Source organism: Triticum aestivum, chromosome 4D (genome assembly GCF_018294505.1).
Source record: "Triticum aestivum cultivar Chinese Spring chromosome 4D, IWGSC CS RefSeq v2.1, whole genome shotgun sequence".
Classification (NCBI taxonomy): Eukaryota; Viridiplantae; Streptophyta; class Magnoliopsida; order Poales; family Poaceae; genus Triticum; species Triticum aestivum.
In genome coordinates, this window is record NC_057805.1 from 218,574,076 (window position 1) to 218,597,105 (window position 23,030).

A 23,030-nucleotide genomic window follows, 5' to 3' on the forward strand; every position below is an offset into this window, starting at 1 on the left:
TCTAAAAAGAAGAAAAAGAAAAATGATAGGACTTTGCATGCTTCTAGTGAACCTATTGCTGAACCTCCTGAGAATCCAAATGATATCTCTATTTCCGATGCTGAGACACAATCTGGTAATGAACATGAACCTAGTAATAATGTTGACGATGATGTTCATGATGATGCTCAACCTAGTAATGATAATGATGTAGAAATTGAACCTGCTGTTGATCTTGATAACCCACAATCAAAGAATCAACGTTATGATAAGAGAGACTTTGTTGCTAGGAAACACGATAAAGAAAGAGAACCATGGGTTCAGAAACCCATGCCTTTTCCTGCCAAACCATCCAAGAAAAAGGATGATGAGGATTTTGACCGCTTTGCTGAAATGATTAGACCTATCTTTTTGCGTATGCGATTAACTGATATGCTCAAAATGAATCCTTATGCTAGGTATATGAAAGAAATTGTTACTAATAAAAGAAAGATACCGGAAGCTGAAATTTCCACCATGCTTGCTAATTATACTTTTAAGGGTGGAATACCTAAGAAACTAGGAGATCCAGGAGTACCTACTATACCATGCTACATTAAAAGAAACTATGTTAAAACTGCTTTATGTGATCTTGGAGCCGGTGTTAGTGTTATGCCTCTCTCTTTATATCGTAGACTTGATTTGAATAAGTTGACACCTACTGAAATATCTTTGCAAATGGCTGATAAATCCACTGCTATACCTGTCGGTATTTGTGAGGATGTGCTTGTTGTGGTTGCAAACGTTACTATTTTAACGGACTTTGTTATTCTTGATATTCCCGAGGACGATAGTATGTCTATTATTCTTGGAAGACCCTTTTTGAATACTGCACGGGCTGTTATTGATTGCAACAAAGGCAATGTCACTTTTCATGTTAATGGCAATGAGCATACGGTACACTTTCCGAGGAAACAACCTCAAGTTCATAGTATCAACTCTACTGGAAAAATCCCATCGATTATTTTTGGAGGTTTTGAATTTCCTCTTCCTACTTTAAGAAGAAATATGATATTCTTATTATTGGGGATGTGCATATCCCCGTTGAGGTAACATAGTGTAATTCGAAATTTCTCCGGTTCCATGTTATTCGGAAAGAGTTTGTTAACAAGACTTGATCAACCTTGTTAGTGGATTCCTTTTGATGAGCATGAGATGGATGAAACTAGAAAGCACAACCTTCTGTACCCTTCTTTTACTTTCTGTTATTTAGTTGAAATAAAGTAAAAATAGTATTTTTCTGTCTGTTTTCTGATTTATCCATGCAATATAAAAATACCCCGAAAATAAAAGTTCTCCAAATGCCCTGAAAATGGAATATGATTTTTTCTGGAATATTTGAGAATATCTGGAACTGAGAACACAGCAGGGGGAGCAAACACCTGGCCACGAGGGTCCAGGGCGCGCCCCCTGCCTCGTGGGCCCATGGTGGCCCCCTCCACTTATTCCTGCACCCACACACTTCTTCTTCCTCCCCAAAAAATCACCATCCAGCTCAAGCACGAGTTCTAGCTCATTTTGCTGCGATTCTCGATCTCCTTGCTCAAAGCACCTCTCACAAAACTGCTTTGGGTGATTGTTCCTTGGTATGTGACCCCTCCATTGGTCCAATTAGTTTTTGTTCTAGTGCTCTATTCATTGCAATTTTGTGCTGCCTAGGTGACCATGTTCTTGAGCTTGCATGTCAAATTTATATGGTTCCAAGTAGTTCTAATGCATGATATAGTCTCTAGGCACTTGTAGGAGTAGTTGTTATCAATTTTGTTGAGCTTGGTTCACTTTGAAGTTACTAAAAATTTCAGAATTTTTCAGAACATAATGAAGAGATTTTTGAGGGGTTCGTCGAGCCGAAGCTCGAAGGAAAAGTAGAGTGAAGAAGCACAGAGGCCCAAATATAATTTGCCTCGCACCGCGGAGGTTCGGCCGTGTGAATGTCCTTCCGATGATTTCTTGAGAGCAGCCGGGATATATGATGATTTTTATGAATTGGCTGAGAATGCAGGCCTCACCGACTTCCTCCGCGACCAACGCGAACAGTATCTCTTACTCACCAATACTTTTGTGCAAAACTTCTACTATTATCCTAAGGAATCACCTCCTTCAGTAGAGTTTCATTTATATGATGTGGTTAAGAAGATGCCACTAGATGAATTTTGCAAGGTTTGCAAAATACCTTTCGAGGGTAGTTTAGAGGAACCACATCGTAAATATGTGAACGGGTTTATTGACACTATTACTGTAGGGGAAACTAGGAAGGTTTCCGATGCAAGAATCACTAGCATACATTTTCCTGTTTTACGCTACTTTGCCATATTTGCTAGTCGTTGCTTAATTGGTCGCGGAAACTGTGGAAACCTTAGTGTTCCTGATATTATCATTTTGTTCCATGGTTTATTCTGCGATAACACTGTTAGTATGGGTGGTATTATTGCTAAACGGTTAAGTTTGAACCATACAAAGGGCCCCATCTTTGGAGGTATTTACGCTTCACGCCTCGCTGCACATTATAACATACCTATTAGGCACTATGAAAAAGAAGAAAAAATGCTGCCCACTGCTTATTTAGATTATAAGAGTATGGTAGCGCATGACTTTATTGTTAAGAATAGGGAAGGGGCGCTTAAATACAAATTGTTCTTTGATAAACATCACCCAGAGACTATTACCTTGCCTGCTCCCTCCTTGTTTAATTTTTCTACAGGTCCGTATCTCGTTCCGCTGGCGGCCATTCACGCCTACCGGAATCCTACACCAGCCACGGAGCCGGAACCACAATTTGAACCTCCACGACAGTCTAATTACCAGTGGGATCCGGAGACGATTGCCAACCAGTGGCAATCAGGGTCTTCTTCATCGCAGTACGACCCCGGCTACAACTATGGATATCCGCCAGGCCATCCGTGGCAATAAACCAACTTAGGCCAAAAGCCTAAGCTTGGGGGAGTACGTATTTCTCACCGACATTACATTCATGTTCACACACTCATTGCTAGATGTCGGTGCTCATACTTTTTCATTGTAATATCCATGCTAGTTTACTTACCTTTTTCCTTGCTCTCTTCTTGTGTGTTTGATAAACCTTAAGAAAACAAAAAAAATTAGTGTAGCTTTTAGTTAGTTTACTTTTCATGTAGTAGTAATAATTAAAAGAAAAAACCCAAAAAGATTTCCTGATCTTCTTTTGCTTGTTGGGAGCTTTCCCGTGTAAATAGTTTTATTTCTTTTCTTTTCTTTGGGGGTCGATAGGAGAAGACCATAATGAAATTGTTGAAGTGGCTCTTATATGCATCATTTTTTATTTAACCAAGAGCCCATATTGCCTTGTCTTCTCCTGTTTATTGAATGCTCGCAGATTCCAGCTTAGTCCAATGCACGTGCACTCTTATTATTTTCACATCGTTCGGTCGTGCAAGTGAAAGGCAATTATGACGATATATGATGGACTGACTGAGATGAGAGAAGCTGGTATGAACTCGACCTCTCTTGTTTTTGTAAATATGATTAGTTCATCGTTCTTGATTCAACCTATTATGGATAAACATGTTTGCTATGACAATTAGAGATCATAGTTGCTCGTGCCATGCTTGATTAGCTATGAGTTATAATGGTTTACCTTGCGTGCCAACATGCTATTAAAATGGTTGTGATGTGGTATAGTGGGGTGTTATCCTCCTTTGAATGATTTAAGTGACTCGACTTGGCACATGTCCACACATGTAGTTGAAACAAATCAACATAGCCTTCACGATATTTATGTTCATGGTGGATTATATCCTACTCATGCTTGCACTCAATGTTTATTAAGTTTAATGCATGTTCATGACTGTTGTCGCTCTCTAGTTGGTCGCTTCCCAGTCTTTTGCTAGCCTTCACTTGTACTAAGCGGGAATACTGCTTGTGCATCCAATTCCTTAAACCCCAAAGTTATTCCATATGAGTCCACTATACCTTCCTATATGCGGTATCTACCTGCCGTTCCAAGTAAATTTGTATGTGCCAAACTCTAAACCTTCAAATGAAATTCTGTTTTGTATGCTCGAATAGCTCATGTATCAACTAGGGCTGTCCGTATCTTCCATGCTAGGCGGGTTATTCTCAAGAGGAGTGGACTCTGCTCCTCACTCACGAGAAAATGGCTGGTCACCGGGATGCCCAGTCCCATGCTTTATGCAAATCAAATCAAAATAATTGCAAACAAAACTCCCCCTGAGACTGTTGCTAGTTGGAGGCACTCGTTGTTTCGAGCAAGCCATGGATTGATGCTTGTTGGTGGAGGGGGAGTATAAACTTTACCATTCTGTTTGGGAACCGCCTATAATGTGTGTAGCATGGAAGATATCGCCATCTCTTGGTTGTTTTGTTGACAATGAAAGTACGCCGCTCAAAATATTATTTATCTCTATTTGAAAACCGAGCTCTAGCACCTCTACAAATCCCCGCTTCCCTCTGCGAAGGGCCTATCTATTTACTTTTATGTTGAGTCATCACCCTCTTATTAAAAAGCACCAGCTGGAGAGCGCTGCTGTCATTTGCATCCATTACTGTTAATTTATATTGGGTATTACTGGATCTCTTTTACCATGAATTACAATGTCTAGTCAGTCCTTGATCTTTAAAGGTGCTCTGCATTTATGTTTTGCGGTCTCAGAAAGGGCTAGCGAGATACCATCTTATTATATCATATTATGATTGTTTTAAGAAAGTGTTGTCATCCGAGATTTATTATTATTGCTCGCTAGTTGATTATGCCATTGATACGAGTAAACATGAGACCTAAGTGTTATTGAGAATGTGGTTAGTCATAATCTTTGCTGAAAACTTGAATGTTGGCTTTACATATTTACAACAACAAGAGCAAACAGAGTTTGTAAAAGTTTTTCTTTATCACTTTCAGTTTATCAACTGAATTGCTTGAGGACAAGCAAAGGTTTAAGCTTGGGGGAGTTGATACGTCTCCGTCGTATCTACTTCTCCAAACACTTTTGCCCTTGTTTTGGACTCTAACTTGCATTATTTGAATGGAACTAACCCGGACAGACGCTGTTTTCAGCAGACTTTCCATGGTGTTATTTATGTGCAGAAACAAAAGTTCTCGGAATGACCTGAAACTCCACGGAACATATTTTTGGAAAATATTAAAAATACTGCAAGAACAATCCACGTTAGGGGCCCACACCCTGTCCACGAGGGTGGGGGGCGCGCCAGCCCCTCTGGGCGCGCCCCCTGCCTCGTGGGCCTCCTGACGCTCCACCGACCTCAACTCCAACTCCATATATTCGTGTTCGGGGAGAAAAAAAATCAGAGAGAAAGATTCATCGCGTTTTACGATACGGAGCCGCCGCCAAGCCCTAAAACCTCTCGGGAGGGCTGATCTGGAGTCCGTTCGGGGCTCCGGAGAGGGGGATTCGTCGCCGTCGTCATCATCAACCATCCTCCATCACCAATTTCATGATGCTCACCGCCGTGCGTGAGTAATTTCATCATAGGCTTGCTGGACAGTGATGGGTTGGATGAGATCTATCATGTAATCGAGTTAGTTTTGTTACGGTTTGATCCCTAGTATCCACTATGTTCCGAGATTGATGTTGCTATGACTTTGCTATGCTTAATGCTTGTCACTAGGGCCTGAGTGCCATGATTTTAGATCTGAACCTATTATGTTTTCATGAATATATGTGAGTTCTTGATCCTATCTTGCAAGTCTATAGTCACCTACTATGTGTTATGATCCGGCAACCCCGAAGTGATAATAATCGGGACCACTCCCGGTGATGACCATAGTTTGAGGAGTTCATGTATTCACCATGTGTTAATGCTTTGGTCCGGTACTCTATTAAAAGGAGGCCTTAATATCCCTTAGTTTCCATTAGGACCCCGCTGCCACGGGAGGGTAGGACAAAAGATGTCATGGAAGTTCTTTTCCATAAACACGTATGACTATATTCGGAATACATGCCTACATTATATTGATGAATTGGAGCTAGTTCTGTGTCACCCTATGTTATGATTGTTACATGATGAACCGCATCCGGCATAATTCTCCATCGCCGATCCAATGCCTACGAGCTTTTCACATATTGTTCTGCGCTTATTTACTTTTTCGTTGCTACTGTTACAATCACTACAAAACCAAAAAATATTACTTTGCTACCGTTACCGTTAGTTCCATATTCTTTGCTACTAAATATTTTGCTGCAGATACTAAGTTATCTAGGTGTGGTTGAATTGACAACTCAACTGCTAATACTTGAGAATATTTTTGGCTCCCCTTGTGTCGAATCAATAAATTTGGGTTGAATACTCTATCCTCGAAAACTGTTACGATCCCCTATACTTGTGAGTTATCAACCGGCCGGGGTGCTTGGGCAGCGGCGCGCTGCCTGGGAAGCGGCGGCACACGTTGTCTGTTAGGTGGCGGTGATAGGTGGTTGGGGAGGAAGGTTGGGAGGGCAGCGCCGGTGGTAGTTCGTCCGGGGTAGGAGGAAGAAGGCCAGGGGTGGGGAGGAGAGAGGAAGTGGTGGGCGTGGGTGGAAGTGTGGGATTAGTGGGGTGTGGATATTTAGCTGCGGTTTGTTTAGTCGGGTTGGGGTAGTTTGGATTGGGGCGAGGGATAGTGTCGAACTGTTAGCAGAATAAGGCTAGGTGTTAACAGAATAACACTCTTAGAGGGTGTTATTCCCGAACTCGAATAACACAGCGTCAAAAAACTAAAAAAGGAAAACACCCCCGGCGTCCCCCACCTCCCGACCTCCACCAACCCCCGCCGCCGCCCCAATCCCCTGGCGTCCACCAGCCCTGCGCGTTGCGCCGCCGCCCCCGCTTCCTTCCGGCGCCCCGTCGGCCCGCCTCCTCTGCCGCGCCGCGGACCCGCCCCCTCCGCCGCGCCGCGGACCCGCCTCCTCCTGGCGGATCCCTCCCGCACGGCGAGCTGGAAGTTCGGAGCGCCACCACCGCTCCCTTCTCTGGCGACCCCTCCCGTACAGCGAGCTGGATGCAGTTGACCCCCGGGGCTTGGGCAGTTCACCCCATCCGGCGAGCACGGCCGTCTCCTGCCACCCCCAACAGATGCGGCCCCGCGGGTCCGATGGATGCTCACGCCGGGGAGGCGGTGCTGCTCCGGCAAGTTCCTTCTTCCTCGAGCACGTCCGTCTCCAGCCGCCTTCGAACAACCGCGACCCGCCGAATCCGACGGATGCTCACGCGTCCTCGAGTGCGGCACGTCGACAACAACCTCCTTGTTCTCGTTCCTTCCTCCATCCCCGAGCACAACTCCGACGAGCCCGTCGACAGGTGAGTCCTACTGACTGTTGTTCACCATGAACTGGCTATAGAGCATCCGTGGCAGGTCGAGTAAAATTCTCATGGCCGTTCAAGTAAAACTGGCAGCGAGAGAATTGAAAATCTGAGAGTAAGAGAGTTTTCGGAGCACATTTTTAGGTTTGCTGGAATCCCCTAGGTGAACTGACAGTGTTTACTTTGTGAAAAGTCTGAACGTGGTGTTTGGATGAGAACTGGAGTTCAGGTTGTTGGCTAGCTGAAGATCCAACAGCCATCTTTCTTATTGGCAGTGGCCGCGATAGTGGGCACGGTGGTGGCCTTCGTGCAGCCGCCGATGCGGTCAGAACATCAAGAGTTGGTTGAACACAATGTTACCGTCGTAGAGGCCCTGTAGGTCTCTCCATTCAATGCCTCTTGTGAAGTGACTTCACAAATTTTATCTTGTATAAAGTGATTCTGAACCTGTGAAACTGGCGATCACATATCTATATCCCCCAAGTAGCTGTGCGGTGCGGGTGCTCAATTTGGCTACAAATTTTGCTATAATTTCTGAAGTGTTTCTGTGTTGTTGCTATGAGGTGAATTGTGGTTGTTTCGAAGTTGACTACAGTTAACTTATAGTGGAAAACACTTTATTTGCAGCGTATGCATTCCACTGAGAAAGCAAAAGCGTTGGGTTCAGTCTGAAAAAGTACGGCAGTTCATTCACCATATTATGTTACCTCTGAACCAGAGAGTAAATCACAGAAATGTAGCTCCTTTACTCTGCAGGTACGAACTTGATCGACTTACCTTTCTCTATTATTATTTGTTTCTGGACAAGTAACTCACCCAGTCTGCTTCCTTTTGAGACTAATCAACTTCTTTTGATAATTCTTGGACAGGTTTGTCATACATTCAACATTGGTGGCTTTTGTGCTATTCTGCTTGAGAAAAATGATCTTTGGGGAACTTTGCTAGTAGTAGACACAGAGTGTGCTTTTAAATACATACAGAACATCATATCATTTATATTTGTTTGAAATGCTATGCATATCCGTTATGGCCGCAAAAATACGCATGGTTGACTGGCAGAAGTTCATAAAGAGTTGTCATATTATTCTTCAGAGTTCAGATAATTGTATTTTGGGCCGCTGGAACCTGATGGCTCAAGCTTGTAAAAGGATATTCAGAAGTTCAAAAATAAAAAATAGTGTTATGTGATGCTGCGTCCGTGCTAGGTCTTGTGTCTCGTATGTGTGTCCGCACTCACTGTGTGGGTGCTTCGTGTGTTCGTGTGTGGGTCGTGCTCGTTATGTCTCTGTTCCTCTTCACAAAAGATTAAGCATTCCCAAAAGCATTTTGCAAGGCCACAATTTTCTTGTGTTACGATCAGTTTTTCTGTGTGAGTAATTAGTATGGCCATAGTCCAATGTGTTGATTTTTAGCAGGCCAAAATTGTGTTCATTGATCAAATTTGTAGAAATGGAAGGCGTTCGGCTGCAACTCCTTGTGTTACCACCTTGTAGTCCAATTTTATCGTTTCTTAAAAAAACCTAGAGGTTCAAATTTAAATAACGGAGAAGTCCAACATTTATTAGAAAGTTGGGAAGGTGAAACTAAAAATATAGTACAGTTTAAAAAGTTTTTTAAAAAGCAAAATTTTCATGTTTCTAAAAAACCTAGAAGTTCAATTAAAATACCGAAGCGGTTCAGTGCTTATAAGAAAACTTGGATTTCTTCAGTTCCTAAAAAATAAAAACCCAAGAAGTTCAAATTAAGATAACACAGAAGTTCGATGGTTATATACCATGAAGAAAAACAAAGCTTCAACTATAACAGTGTTAACTTGAGAAGTTCAAATTTCATAAAATAGAGAGTTCAAAGAAAATGTTATCGTTATACTAAAAAAATCCCATGAATTTCCGAGTATTGAAAAATGATAACCAAAAAGTTCAAACTAAAATAACAAAGTCATTCAATATATATACTAGAAAACATTTTTTCATGGTTCTAAATAACTCTGAGAAGGTCAAATTAAAATAACAGAGCAATTCAAAAATATTTTTTTAAAAAGATTTTCTCCGTTTCTATGAAAAACCTAGAAGTTCAAATTTATAAAATGAAGTGGTTCTATGTTTATTTACAAAAAAATCCATGTTGCCAAATAATAAAGCCAAGACGTTCACTTTAAAGAAATGGAGGGTCCGATGTATACAAAAAAAAATCAGAATCTTCTCATTTCGCGAAGAAGTAAGTATGAAGTTCAATTTGAAAAAGTAAAGTATAAAAGGATTTTCACCGTTTCTAAATGAAAACCTCTCGAAGTTCAAATTAAAATAATAAAGCATTTCGATTTTACTAAAAACTAGGTTTATTCCCATTTGTAAAAAAACAAGAGTTCCAAATTTAAAAAAACGATGAAGTCCGGTGTGAATAAAATACTCAGATTTTCCTCGTTACTAAAGAATAAAAATAAACTCGTCAAATTCCTTATAGGGACAAACACATCGGTTTTATTTTCCACATTTATAAAATAAATACACATAAGTTCAAAATAAAAGTGTTGAGAAGTTCAAATTCAATTAATAGAGTAGTTCGACATTTAAAACATCTTAGATTTTTTTCGTTACTAAAATATGCTCAAAACAAGTCTTAGCATGTTCAAAATATGCTCTCAACTAGTCATGATTTGTTAAAAAATGCTTTCCAATGCTATCATTTGCTCAAATTCGATGAGTGCTTTGGGAGTTACGGACAAATTTTTTTACAGAGAAGTTCAAATTGAAAACGGCCAGAAGTTAACGTGCTGCATGGTGTGTGTTTTCATATGAGAAAATAAAATAAAAAGTTAAAGTATAAAAATTTCGCTGCTAGAAGTTCAGGTGCTCAGCACGGGGAAGTTCAAAAACTTCTTGTGAGATAGGTAATGGGCACTATATATCATTTGTGCAACTCCGATGAACGGGTGAGAAATTACGAACAAAAATACATGGTAGAAGTTCAAAGCGAAAACAGCGGGAAGTGCGATGATTATAGAAAACTCAGATTTTTTCCTCGTTATTAAAGAATGAAAACAAGAAGTTCAAAAATAAAATAACAAGAAGTTCAACTTTTAAAAATAGAGCGCTTCAAAATTGCATTAAAAAATTAAAGAAATAAAACCAGGAAGTCCATATTAAAAAGATGGAGAAGTTCGATAATTATAGAAAACTCAGATTTTCCTCGTTATTAAAGAATGGAAACAAGAAGTTCAAAAATAGAAAACGAGAAGTTCAACTTTTAAAAATAGAGCGCTTCAAAATTTTATAAAAAAGGATTAAGAAATAAAACCAGGAAGTCCATATTAAAAAGATGGAGAAGTTCGATGCTTATAGAAAACTTAAATTTTCCTCGTTATTAAAGAATGGAAACAAGAAGTTCAAAAACAAAATAACAAGAAGTTCAAATTTTAAAAATAGAGCGCTTCAAAATTCATAAAAAAAGATTAAGAAAATCAGATTAAAAATTCATAAAAAAACTCTATATTCACGTAACCGAGAGAAGTTCAGATTGATAACTGTCAGAAGTTCACGTACGACACATTGTGCATTTTGTATTAAAAAAGAATAAAAAAGCAGAGGCTAAAAGTTTTGTTGTTATAAGTTCAAGTCCTCCGTCGGAGAAAGTTAAAAAAATTATTGTGAGAGAGGTTTGTACAAAAGGAATATCACTTGTGTGACATTGACTAATGTATGAGGAAATTACAAAACGAAAATACGTCACAGAAGTTCAACGTGAAAAGAGCAGGAAGTTCAACTACTACACCGAATGAATTTCAGATGAAAAACTTTTAAAACCGTCGCGAGTATGAAAAAATGATCAGCACAGGAAAGTTCATATCCCGAAGGGATAAGATCCCACCTTAGAAGGAATAAGATCATATCCCGAAGGGATAAGATCAAGATCCCTAAAAAAGGGGGATAACAATCGGTGGGGAAGGGAAATGATGGGATTTCTTTCCCCCACCTTTGCCAACGCCCCAATGGACTTGGAGGGCAAGAAACCAGCCCCCTCCACCCCTATATATAGTGGGGAGGCGCATGGGAGCAGCACCCCAAGCCCTGGCGCCTCCCTCCCGTGACACCTCTTCCTCCCCGCTTGCGCTTGGCGAAGCCCTGCCGGGATCCCGCTACTTCCACCACCACGCCGTCGTGCTGCTGGATCTCCATCAACTTCTCCTCCCCCCTTGCTGGATCAAGAAGGAGGAGACGTCCCCGCTCCGTACGTGTGTTGAACGCGGAGGTGCCGTCCGTTCGGCGCTAGGATCATCGGTGATTTGGATCACGACGAGTACGACTCCATCAACCCCGTTCTCTTGAACGCTTCCGCTCGCAATCTACAAGGGTATGTAGATGCACTCCTCCCCTCTTGTTGCTAGCATCTCCTAGATTGATCTTGGTGACACGTAGGAAAATTTTGAATTTCTGCTACGTTCCCCAACAGTGGCATCATGAGCCAGGTCTATGCGTAGATTCTATGCACGAGTAGAACACAAAGTAGTTGTGGGCGATGATTTGTTCAATTTGCTTGCCGTTACTAGTCTTATCTTGATTCGGCGGCATTGTGGGATGAAGCGGCCCGGACCGACCTTACACGTACTCTTACGTGAGACAGGTTCCACCGACTGACACGCACTTGATGCATAAGGTGGCTAGCGGGTGTCTGTCTCTCCCACTTTAGTTGGATCAGATTCGATGAAAAGGGTCCTTATGAAGGGTAAATAGCAATTGGCATATCACCGTTGTGGCTTTTGCGTAGGTAATAAACGTTCTTGCTAGAAACCCATAGTAGCCACGTAAAACATGCAACAACAATTAGAAGACGTCTAACTTGTTTTTGCAGGGTATGCTATGTGATGTGATATGGCCAAAAGGATGTGATGAATTATATATGTGATGTATGAGATTGATCATGTTCTTGTAATAGGAACCACGACTTGCATGTCGATGAGTATGACAACCGGCAGGAGCTATAGGAGTTGTCTTAATTTATTGTATGACCTGCGTGTCAATGAAAACGCCATGTAATTACTTTACTTTATTGCTAACCGTTAGCCATAGTAGTAGAAGTAATAGTTGGCGAGACAACTTCATGAAGACACGATGATGGAGATCATGATGATGGAGATCATGGTGTCATGCCGGTGACGAAGGTGATCATGCCGCGCCTCGAAGATGGAGATCAAAGGCGCAAGATGATATTGGCCATATCATGTCACTTTATGATTTGCATGTGATGTTTGTCATGTTTACATCTTATTTTCTTAGAACGACGGTAGCATAAATAAGATGATCCCTCACTAAATTTTCAAGAGATGTGTCCCCCCTAACTGTGCACCGTTGCGAAGGTTTGTTGTTTCGAAGCACCATGTGATGATCGGGTGTGATAGATTCTAACGTTCGCATACAACGGGTGTTGACGAGCCTAGCATGTACAGACATGGCCTCAGAACACAAGCATAACACTTAGGTTGACTTGACGAGCCTAGCATGTACAGACATGGCCTCGGAACACAAGAGACCGAAAGGTCGAACATGAGTCGTATAGTAGATACGATCAACATGGAGATGTTCACCGATGATGACTACTCCGTCTCACGTGATGATCGGACACGGCCGAGTCGATTCGGATCATGTTACGTTCCCCAACAATAAGATGATATGACCCATTGTTTAGGTTTTTTATAACCACAAAGGGTCCTTCCCAAGGCGGTGATAACTCATGCATCCCTGTCTGATCTTGTATCAAACAGAGCACTAAGTCGCCCTCCTGGAACGTCCGACTTTTAACCCGACGACTATGATAGTGACGCAGGTCTTGTTGGTAAATTACCGAGCGAGCCACCACCAGATCACCTTCTTCTTCCAAAGCATCGAGAGCATTTTGACGCGCCTTCTCATTGTCTGCTTCAACATAAGCCGCTACCCTTGGCAAGTCATGTCGAATGTAACTAGGAAGAACTGCCTCGGCTCCATAAACCATGAAGAAGAGCGTGTAGCCTGTTGATCTGTCGGGGGTAGTCCTGATGCTCCAAAGAACTGCAGGAAGCTCTTCAAACCAACAACCCGGAGTTCTCTCCAGAGGTACCATAAGCCGGGGCTTGATCCCTTTTAATATCTTTTGGTTAGGACGCTCAGCTTGCCCATTAGACTATGGGTGAGATACTAATGACACATCAAGCCGGATATGCTCTCTCTGACAGAACTGTTTCATAGCACCCTTGGATAAATTTGTTCCATTATCTGTGATGATACTGTGAGGATAACCAAAGTGGAAGATCGTCAATTTTTTGACAAAGTGAATTGCAGTCGCTGCCTCACAATTGCTAACAGGCTCAACTTCCACCCACTTGGTAAACTTACCAACTTTCACAGGCAAGTGAGTTTTCTTGTCCTTAGACTGTTTAAAGGGTCCAACCATATCAAGCCCCCAGATTGCAAACGACCACGTTATTGGGATCATCCTCCGCTCCTAAGCTGGCACATGTGCTTGCCTTCCAAATTCCTGACAACCATCACACCTCCGCACTAGGTCCTTAGCATCTGCATAAGCCGTCAACCAGAAGAATACATGCCAGAAAGCTTTAGCCACTATAGACATTGACCCGGCGTGATGACCACACTCCCCAGCATGAATCTCATGAAGAATCTCACAACCTTCCTCAGGGGAAACACAACGCTGAAAGACACCCGTGACACTTCACCTGTGTACTTAAGATGATGTGGCCCAAGTTCAATTGCCCATTTAGCAACCCGTCCAGTAGCCTCTCTGTTTTATATGATATCTCCCAAAGGGGCTGAACTGACCACTGTGATTGGGTGTCCAAGGAAATTATGCTTCAAATTGCGACTCGCCATGAATACTCCAAATACAAGCTTCTGCCAATGTGGATATCTCTTCTTATACTATGTTAAGACTTCATTGACATAAAAAAGCGACTGTTGGACTGGATACTCCTTACCCGCCTCCTTGCGCTCGACGACAATTGCAACACTGAAGAACTTATTATTAGCCACCACATACAGGAGCAAAAGCTCTTTCTCTATAGGTGCAGCCAAGACAAGCGGCTCAGCCAATTGCTTCTTAAGTGCCTCAAACGCCTCATTAGCTGCCTCGCTCCAGACGAGGTGATCAGTGTTCTTCATCATATGATACAAAGGAATTGCCTTCTCGCCAAGGCGACTTATGAACCAGCTCAAGGATGCGATGTGACCCGCCAGGCGCTGGACATCATTGATACACGCCGGCTTAGAAAGATAAGTTATAGCCTCAATCTTTTCGGGGTTAGCCTCAGTACCTCTCTCTAAGACCAAGAACCCTAACAATTTTCCAGATGGCACACCAAAAATGCACTTGGCCGGGTTAAGCATCATCTTGTATACACTCAGATTGTCATAGGTCTCCTTCAGGTCGTCGAGTAGGGTCTCTTTCTTCCCTGACTTAACCACGATATCATCCACATAGGCATGAATGTTTCGACCAATCTGCTAGTGAAAACAATTTTGCACACAACACTGATAAGTAACTCTTCAGCCCAAAAGGCATAGCCACATAACAGAATGCTCCAAAGGGGTGATGAAAGCTGTCTTTTCCTGATCTTCCACTGCCATCTTGATCTGATGATAACCAGAATATGCATCCAGGAAACACAAACTCTCACAACCCGCCATGGAATCAATGATCTGGTCAGTTCGAGGGAGAGCAAAAGGATCAGTTGGGCACGCTTTATTAAGATCCATGTTATCAACACACATGCGCCAAGTGCCATTCTTCTTAAGCAAAAGTACAGGGTTAGCCAGCCACTGAGGGTGAAACGCCTCAACGATAAACCCAATAGCTAGGAGCCAGGCCAGTTCCTCTGCAATAGCCTTACGCCTTTCTTCATTAAAACGACGAAGGAATTGGCGAACAGGTTTCATCTTAGGATCAATATTAAGTCGGTGCTTAGTGAATTATCTGGGCACACCTGGCATGTTAGAAGGTTTCCATGCAAAAATGTCCATATTCTCATGGATGAATTCGATGAGCGCGCTTTCCTATTTAGGATCCATCCCTGTCCCAATGGTGAACTGCTAAGAAGAGTCGTCAGGGACAAAATCCACTTGCTATGTATCCTTCGCCGACATAAATTTGAGGGGCAGGTTAGACTCTGTGATGGGTTTCTTCAACGGGGTCATATCAGCCGGGTCAGCATTGTCTTTGTAATACTTGAGCTCTTCTGTGGCACAAACTGACTCTGCATAAGCCGCATCTCCTTCCTCACACTCCATCGTGACTTTCCGATTACCATGTACTATCATTGTCCCCTTTGGCCCTGACATCTTAAGCCGCAGATAGATGTAACAAGGGTGAGCCATGAACCGAGCATAAGCCAGCCATCCAAACAAAGCTTGATACGGGCTCTTGATTTTGACCACCTCAAACCATAACGTCTCTGTTCTGTAATTATGCTCATCACCAAAAGCCACTTCTAATGATATCTTCCCAACAGGGTAAGCCGATTTTCTAGGGACCATGCCATGGAATACTGTGGAGGATGGCTTAAGGTGCTTGTCAGTCTGATTCATCTGGTGAAAGGTATCATAGTACAGTATGTTGATGCTGCTACCACCGTCCATAAGCACCTTGGTGAATTTATAACCACCCACTTGGGGGGCCACCACAAGGGCTATGTGACCTGGGTTATCAACCCGAGGCGGGTGATCAACCCTGCTCCATGTTGTCGGGTGCTCAGACCATCTCAAATACTGCGGAACAGCCGACTCTACTACATGAACCGGCCGCTTATGAACCTTCTGGTCCCGTTTGCAAAGACTCGTAGTGAAGACGTGGTATTGACCATCGTTGAGTTGCTTAGGGTTACTTTGATCTCCAGACTGGTTATCCTGTTGATGATTCCCATGGCCAGACTATTGATTTCCATGATTCTGATAATGGGAACTTGAGTTACCACCACCGAAGCCAGCTCCTGGAGACCCGGGGCCTGACCCGTCGGGCGGCCCATTACCATTACCGTGATGCCGTGAAAACCCTTGATTCCTGAACTCCTTCATGACATAACAATCCTTCCAAGCATGTTTGGCTGGCTTATTTTTATAACTAAGCTTGGGTCAAGGGGCATAAAGCATATCCTTAATACTATGTGATCTTGAAGGATTGAAAGGCGGCTTAACATTGCCATCCCGACGCTGATTCTTATATCTAGGGTTGGTGGTTGCCACCAGATCTGACCCACCATCGGGGTGTCTGTGCTTACCCCCATTTCGCTGGTTATTGCCATTTTGACTGACCATATTCTGTTGTTGGCCCTTAGCACCACCGTTTTCTTACCCTTATTAGATTTATCCTCATCATCAGAACTCGGATCCTTCGTACTATCAGAATCATCATATTTGGTGAGGGCATTCATAAGATCAACCATATCCTGGCACGTAAGCTTGAGCCGCTCGAGCTTCTGCTTAAGAGGCGAGAAATGACACTTCTCCATAATTAGAACAACCTGAGGCGCCGCTATGATGTCTGATGAATGGATGATAGCTGAAACCCGCTGGACTCAATGATGGGCCGACTCATCTTCACGCTTAGTACAATGATCCAAATCAACAATCGTCAGCGGCTGCTTATATGTTCCTTGATTTTTTTTGATAAAATGCGCCTTTAACTCGGCCCATGAGTTAATAGAATTAGGAGGCAGGCCTTTCAACCACGTGCGTGCAGGTCCTTCCAACATCATGGTGAAATATTTAGCACAAACCGCATCGCTGACATCCAACATATCCATGGACAATTCATAACTCTCAATCCAAGCCTCCGGAGGGAGGTCTGATGTGTAATTAGGTATCTTATGGGGACCCTTGAAATCCTTGGGCAAATGCTCATTGCGCAAAGCCGCCACCAAACACGGCACCCTGAGACTTCTAGTGCTTAACCCCGCCTCGGTTGAAGCTGAAGGAATCACAGGGGGCGACTCATAAGCCCCCTGGTTTGTTGCTTCGGCCTCTCGACGGGCCCTTGCACCATCCACGAGTGCTTGAGCCGCACTCCGAGGATCAGGCGGGTTAACTTGTGGTTGGTTTCGACGCCGTTTGCTACAGGCGACTCAATACGCCGGCTATAACTATGGCTCGGGAGAGGAGTTGAGTGCGCACAATCACGACTGTATGAATAAGCCGCTTGCTGTGTAATGGCTGTCCGTAAAAGCTCAACTGCATTATGAGTTTCCACCGTGACTAGCGACTCGCCAGTAATAGGAATCGCCACCAACCGGGTTGTTGCTGCTAACATGTTGTCCACCGGGTTAGAAAAGTGCCTTGGTGGCGTCAGAAAACGCTGAGGTGGTGTCTGATTTGGGGGCGGGTTAGGTGCCTGCTCTTCCCTCCGTGCCGGCTCGGGCTGACAAGGTCGAGCCCTCGCCCGATTCCCTGGCATGTCCGGGTTTAACTGGGGATTCACCCGTGCATCTGGAGTGCTCGGACCTGCTCCAGGAGTGTCGAACAAATGCCTTGGGTCATACGTCAATGGTAGGCGACTCTGGTATCTTCTCTGGAATACTGCATTAGACGCGTTTTGATCCTGACTTAAGCGCCAAGCCTCCGCCTTCACACGTTCTGCCTCTACGTCGATCTGAGCCTTCAGCGCGGCTGTTTGGTTGTTCTCAGCCATGATATCCTCTTGAGCTTTGGTTAACTCCTCACGAATCTTTGCATCCTCTGCGTTGTGCTCTGCCTGATTTGCTGCAGTGACCTTTGTTGCCAACAAAGTTGTCAAGGTGCCCTTGAGATCCAGTAGTACCTGAGTCGGCGGCCTGCCTGACCTGGATTCATCAACCCTTGCCGCGGCCGGGTTAGAGGCTGTTGCAGCCGCCATTGAAGAATTAAGAGTCGGCTCTGTGCCGGCCATGAAGATAGCAGCCCTACACGACGGCTCATAGGGGTCCGGAATACTGTGGCCATTGGAACAGCCCCCAAGCCTGCCGTCTTGAAGCTGATAGATTGACTCCGTCTCTCCAGTTGAGGACTCATCACCTGAGTAGATGAGAGTCTCTCCTCTGTATGCAGAATCCTCCGCAAGTTCCATCCCATGCGTGAAGCCCACGAAAACATGCTTCCGCCCGGTTTGGACCCGGGCGGGTAGCGTGTGCCGAGCCGACTCGATGATGTCGATGCAGATGTCGGCTCAGGCTCTGACCCGCTGATTTTTCCGATGAAGAAGTGGATTCCGCCGAAGGGGACCTGGTACCCGTACTCGATTGAGTCGGCCTCAGGGCCCCAGCCAGTGTCGTCGATGTAGAGCTTGTCGCGGCAACTCCTGGTCATCCTACCAACGGTGTATCCCTCGATCCCTGGGAAAGAGCCCTTCAAGAACTCAAAACCACCATGCGCTGGCCCCATGGTGGGCGCCAACTGTTGTGGTTTTGTCACGGCAAATATCCTTTTGAAAGGACCTAAGTATGAAGCCATCGCAACGATGATTAGCTTGTCGGGGTTGAGCGCGATGAGAGAGACCGATTTACCCAGGTTCGGCCCCTCACGATCGAGGTAATAGCCTATGTCCTGCTTTGTGTTGTATTGCTTGAGTATCGATTATATGAGAGCGGATTAGCTTGACCTAGCTATCAATTGATTGTAACCTGTCTATTGTATGCCGGGGACTTGCCTTTATATACAGGTCGAGGCCGCCAGCTTACAAGAGCCCGGGTCAGCTTACGATACATGACCGGACCGTACTCTAAGTCGTGTTGCATCACAAGGTAGATCATTACATGGCGGGTTATACTTCTGGGCCGCCTTTTGATATTAAGCCTAAGCCGACCCATCTTGTTAGTCGTCTTCTCAATTCTATACTTGATTGTCTTTGCTCTTCAAAGGCCCAGCTCCTTAAGTCACCAACAGTCTAACCTGGCCCTATTAGGGCGGGTTATATCGCGGGGTTACATCCCCAACAGTCACCAACAAGGACATCGAAGATTTGAAATGCGCCGGCTATCTGCCGGCCAACGTCGTTCATTGAGCTCCGGAGGAGGGGCAGGTCATCCCCTCGCCCCAACCAAGCGAGTGAGTGGTGTTCATCCCCCACTTGATCCGAGGACTAGGCTTCCCGCTTCACCCCTTTGTCAGGGGACTGATGTTCTTCTACGGGCTAGATTTACACGATCTAGCCCCAGATTCGTTCCTCCACATCTCGGCCTTCATCATCGTTTGTGAGGCTTTTCTGCGGGTCCAACCACACTTGGGATTGTGGATGAAGGTCTTCAATGTTAAGCCGAAGTTAGTGGATGGCCAGCATGCGGACTGCCGAGGGGCGATGATCAGCAAGCTCATCCAGGTTGGGTGGCCGGAGGGCACATTCATAGATACTGTGAAGGTTTGGCTGAAGGAGTGGTTCTATATCACCGAACCACGTGACGCAGCCTGGACTGCGGCTCCCGAATTCACATCCGGGCCACCCGCGAGGCTAACCTCGTGGACCAAGAAGGGCCTCGACTGGGGGTCACCCACAGAGGTGGAGTCGCTGCAGAAGCGTGTTGTTAGTGTGAAGAAGGCGGGCGCCAAGCTGTTCAATGTGGTTCAGGTGATGCTCTACCATCGCCTCCTCCCCTGCCAGCAACGAAACACCCCCATGTCGGCCTACAAACCCGAAGACCCTATCACCATGCTCCGCTTCTATGTCACCACCCACGACAAATTGTGGAAGGTGTTATTCAAGCTCCAAAAGGAGTGGCCGCCAAGGAGGAGGACATCGGCCTCGACGCCGCACACCCTCCTAGGAAGGTAATGAAGTTTTATTCTTTCTATGCTCAAGTATCCGTCTTTTAACAAGGGATCTGATTCTTTCGTCCCCTTCCTCGCAGGGCTGGCTCGATAAGGCCGTGCAGATCAATAGTCCGGCCCCGTAGGCCGAAGACCCCAGGTCGGCCCTACTAGAGGAAATGCTGACCATGGCGCCGTGCAAGGCGCTAGAGAAGAAAGAGAAGGGGAAGAAGAAGGAGGCGAGGGAGGCCAAAGAAGGCCTTCGTTCAAGAGATCATCCGGACACGAAGTACGGAGAAACACAAGCTCCCTCCTCCCACGTGGGGGAGGGGGAGCAGGAAGAGGATGGGGAGGAGAGCGACTCCTCCCGCACAAGAAATATGGCAGCATCGGAAGAAGCCGAGGAGGAACAACCTCCTCATGCCCAGAGGCAGCAGCGCAAGGCCGAGTTGGTGCTGCTAGATGACCGCTTGGATTCCACCGAGGAGTCTGCAACGCCCAAAGAGGTTCCCCAGAGGGACCTCAGGGAGAACCCCCTGCCCAAAGGTATGAATCCAAAGACTCCCCGGGCATTTGTTTTATTAGTTTGTTAGTGACCGCATGCATCCCTTTCATGCTGCAGCCCGCCGCGCGATTTCCTCACTGACCAGGTGCCAGAGGGGAACTCTCTGCCCGTCGAGCTGGCGAAGAGTGGGACTGAATCGTGCTCCACGCCCCCTATAGTCCTAGGAGACATTGGAGAGGTGCTGTCTCGAAAGATCCCTCCCGGTCTGGGCACGAGGGGGGGGGGTGGTGACGACGTCATGGCCGTGGTTAACACCTCGATCACCGAAGACTAGGATGGGGGGATCCCTCCTGGTGAACAAAGAGGGAGAGATCGATCAATCCAAGCCCTCACCAAAGACGGTCCAGGAGCCCCCGAGGCCCCCGGAGTTGTCCAACCCGCCCTCCACCGAAGGGGGAACTGGGGCCCTGCCACCAGCGTCGAACTCTGGGGATCGGGTTGCGGCTGGGTGGCCGGACGTGATGGAGGAGGCTTTGAATAGCTCCTCCGTGATTGAAGAACACCGCGCCCTGATGGGCATGGTTTTACAAAGTATTTGGTCCGTTAACAGCGAGTTGAAGGAAGCATTTGGTGGCCTCCTGACGGGCTTTGAGGTAAGCAATGTAATATTCTTTCCATGAAATGAAAGTTTTTGTTTTTAAGTAAGGTTTATGCAATCCTCGTACATATAGCAGCCCCGAGCCCCGTATGAGTTTGAAAAGATTCAAGCGGGGATCAAAAGGTCGAAGAATGCTTGTGATAATCAAGGCTTGAATGTAGCCCCCAAGTCTTTGTCAGGTTTCGAAAAAACTTGGCGGAGGATCAAAAATCGCGAATTGGGAGCCTGAATGATATAAGCGTTTTGTTTGTAGGCCTCGTCTTCGGTAGCAGCTGCCAATGCTGTAGAGCTGGCTGAAATGGATTAGAAGCTCAAGATCTCCGATGAGGAGCTTGACATTGTCAACAAGCGGTTTGTCGAAGAACAAGGTTAGTCCACTGTATACTTCGGAGCTCGGATTTCCTTGATAGGCAGAGTATTTGGGATGATCTCTAAGCAATAACTACTTGATTATGACTGCAGTTGTCACCGCGGAGGTTGAGAACCTTAAGGCTGAGCTAGAAAAGGCCAAGCAGGAAATTGCTGAACAAAAGGCGGCGGCCAAGCAAGCGGCCGCCGATCTCTCGGTGGTGAAGACAATAAGCGACAAGCATGAGGCGAGAGTGGCCGAAGTGCAGCAGGAGCTCAAGGATGCTGTCACTAAATGTGAGGGCCTTGAGGAACAGAAGAAAGACCGGTCCACCGAGCTGACCTCATTGATGTCGGAGGTCAAGGAGGCGCAGACAGAAGCGCAAAGCTATAAGCAGGAACTCCGCCAAGTCAGGCTTATCGTGGATGGTAAGTGTTCACACCAGATTTTGGCACGGTCAAGAACTTAATTAATATGACCCCAAATGGAGAAGTGATCTACATGAAAAAGTTTCGTATTGTCGATATGAACATCTTTGAAGTTTGGGCCATCACCATCCGATCTCATCTCGAAGGCCGAAGTTGTGTTCGAAATACTGAGATTTAATATTTAGAGCACTATTCGGCTGACTACGCCCCCAAATCTACCTCGTATGGAAAAACTATCTACAGGGCTGTCTTCGTCTCGTCGAAACAATCGATTTTGATATAAAAACCGTTCTAATCCGAGTTCGTATTCAAAAGTTAGAGCCATCGGAATGCAGCTCTGTCATGAGGCAGAAAATGGCGCGACCCACCAGACACCGTGTCTGATGGGTAGCGCGAATGATAGCCTGCTTTGCGCGAGCGATTTGACCATCAAAATGAGCTCTGATCGAAAAACGTTCAACATGAAAGTTATTCGTCTCGTCGAAGCGGTCAAGATTGCTTTTGGACTCGTTTCCATCCAAAGTCGTTTACCACCACAAAAAAGACCCACAAGGTGCAGCCAGTTTAAACCGAACAGTTTTGGAAGGTTCGGACAAAACCAATCCGAATTTGACTAGGGTTTTGGATGTGAATCCAAGCCTTTTACTTGCACGGGAAGTCTAGCCGCCTCTTATATATCTAAGGGGTGACGTCCGATTGAACAACACATAATCGACAAAATAATCTAACACTTTTTATCTTTTATCTTTTCTCCTTAACCCAAGTTCTTCTTCTTCCTCGTTCTTCGTATGTTTTTCTTGTTGCAGGGCGGCGAACCTCGAGGCCCTAGGGGCGATCAGGTCGACCTAGGGCAGCCCATAGCCGCCGCGTGCCCTGACGGGGTCCCTCCCGGGCGTGTGGGGTTTCGGGTCCTCAAAAGGACCCGCCGGATTGCCTGCGTACCGCGCTTCCGGCCGGGTCTCCGTCGACGTGAGCTGCGGTGCATCACCCCCGGCGTTGAGGGTACACGGTGACGTGTTCATGT

At 45.3% G+C, this 23,030-nt stretch overlaps 1 protein-coding gene across 1 annotated transcript; it reads left to right on the plus strand.

The window, feature by feature from the left end:
• The first annotated feature begins 6,732 nt into the window (after positions 1 to 6,732).
• LOC123099865 (uncharacterized) lies at positions 6,733 to 8,499 on the plus strand. Its single transcript, XM_044521913.1, has 3 exons — positions 6,733 to 7,308; positions 7,939 to 8,067; positions 8,181 to 8,499. Exons 1-3 carry the CDS (start codon positions 7,010 to 7,012, stop codon positions 8,254 to 8,256), a joined length of 504 nt encoding a protein of 167 aa, XP_044377848.1. The 5' UTR covers positions 6,733 to 7,009; the 3' UTR covers positions 8,257 to 8,499.
• The last annotated feature ends 14,531 nt before the right edge of the window (positions 8,500 to 23,030 follow it).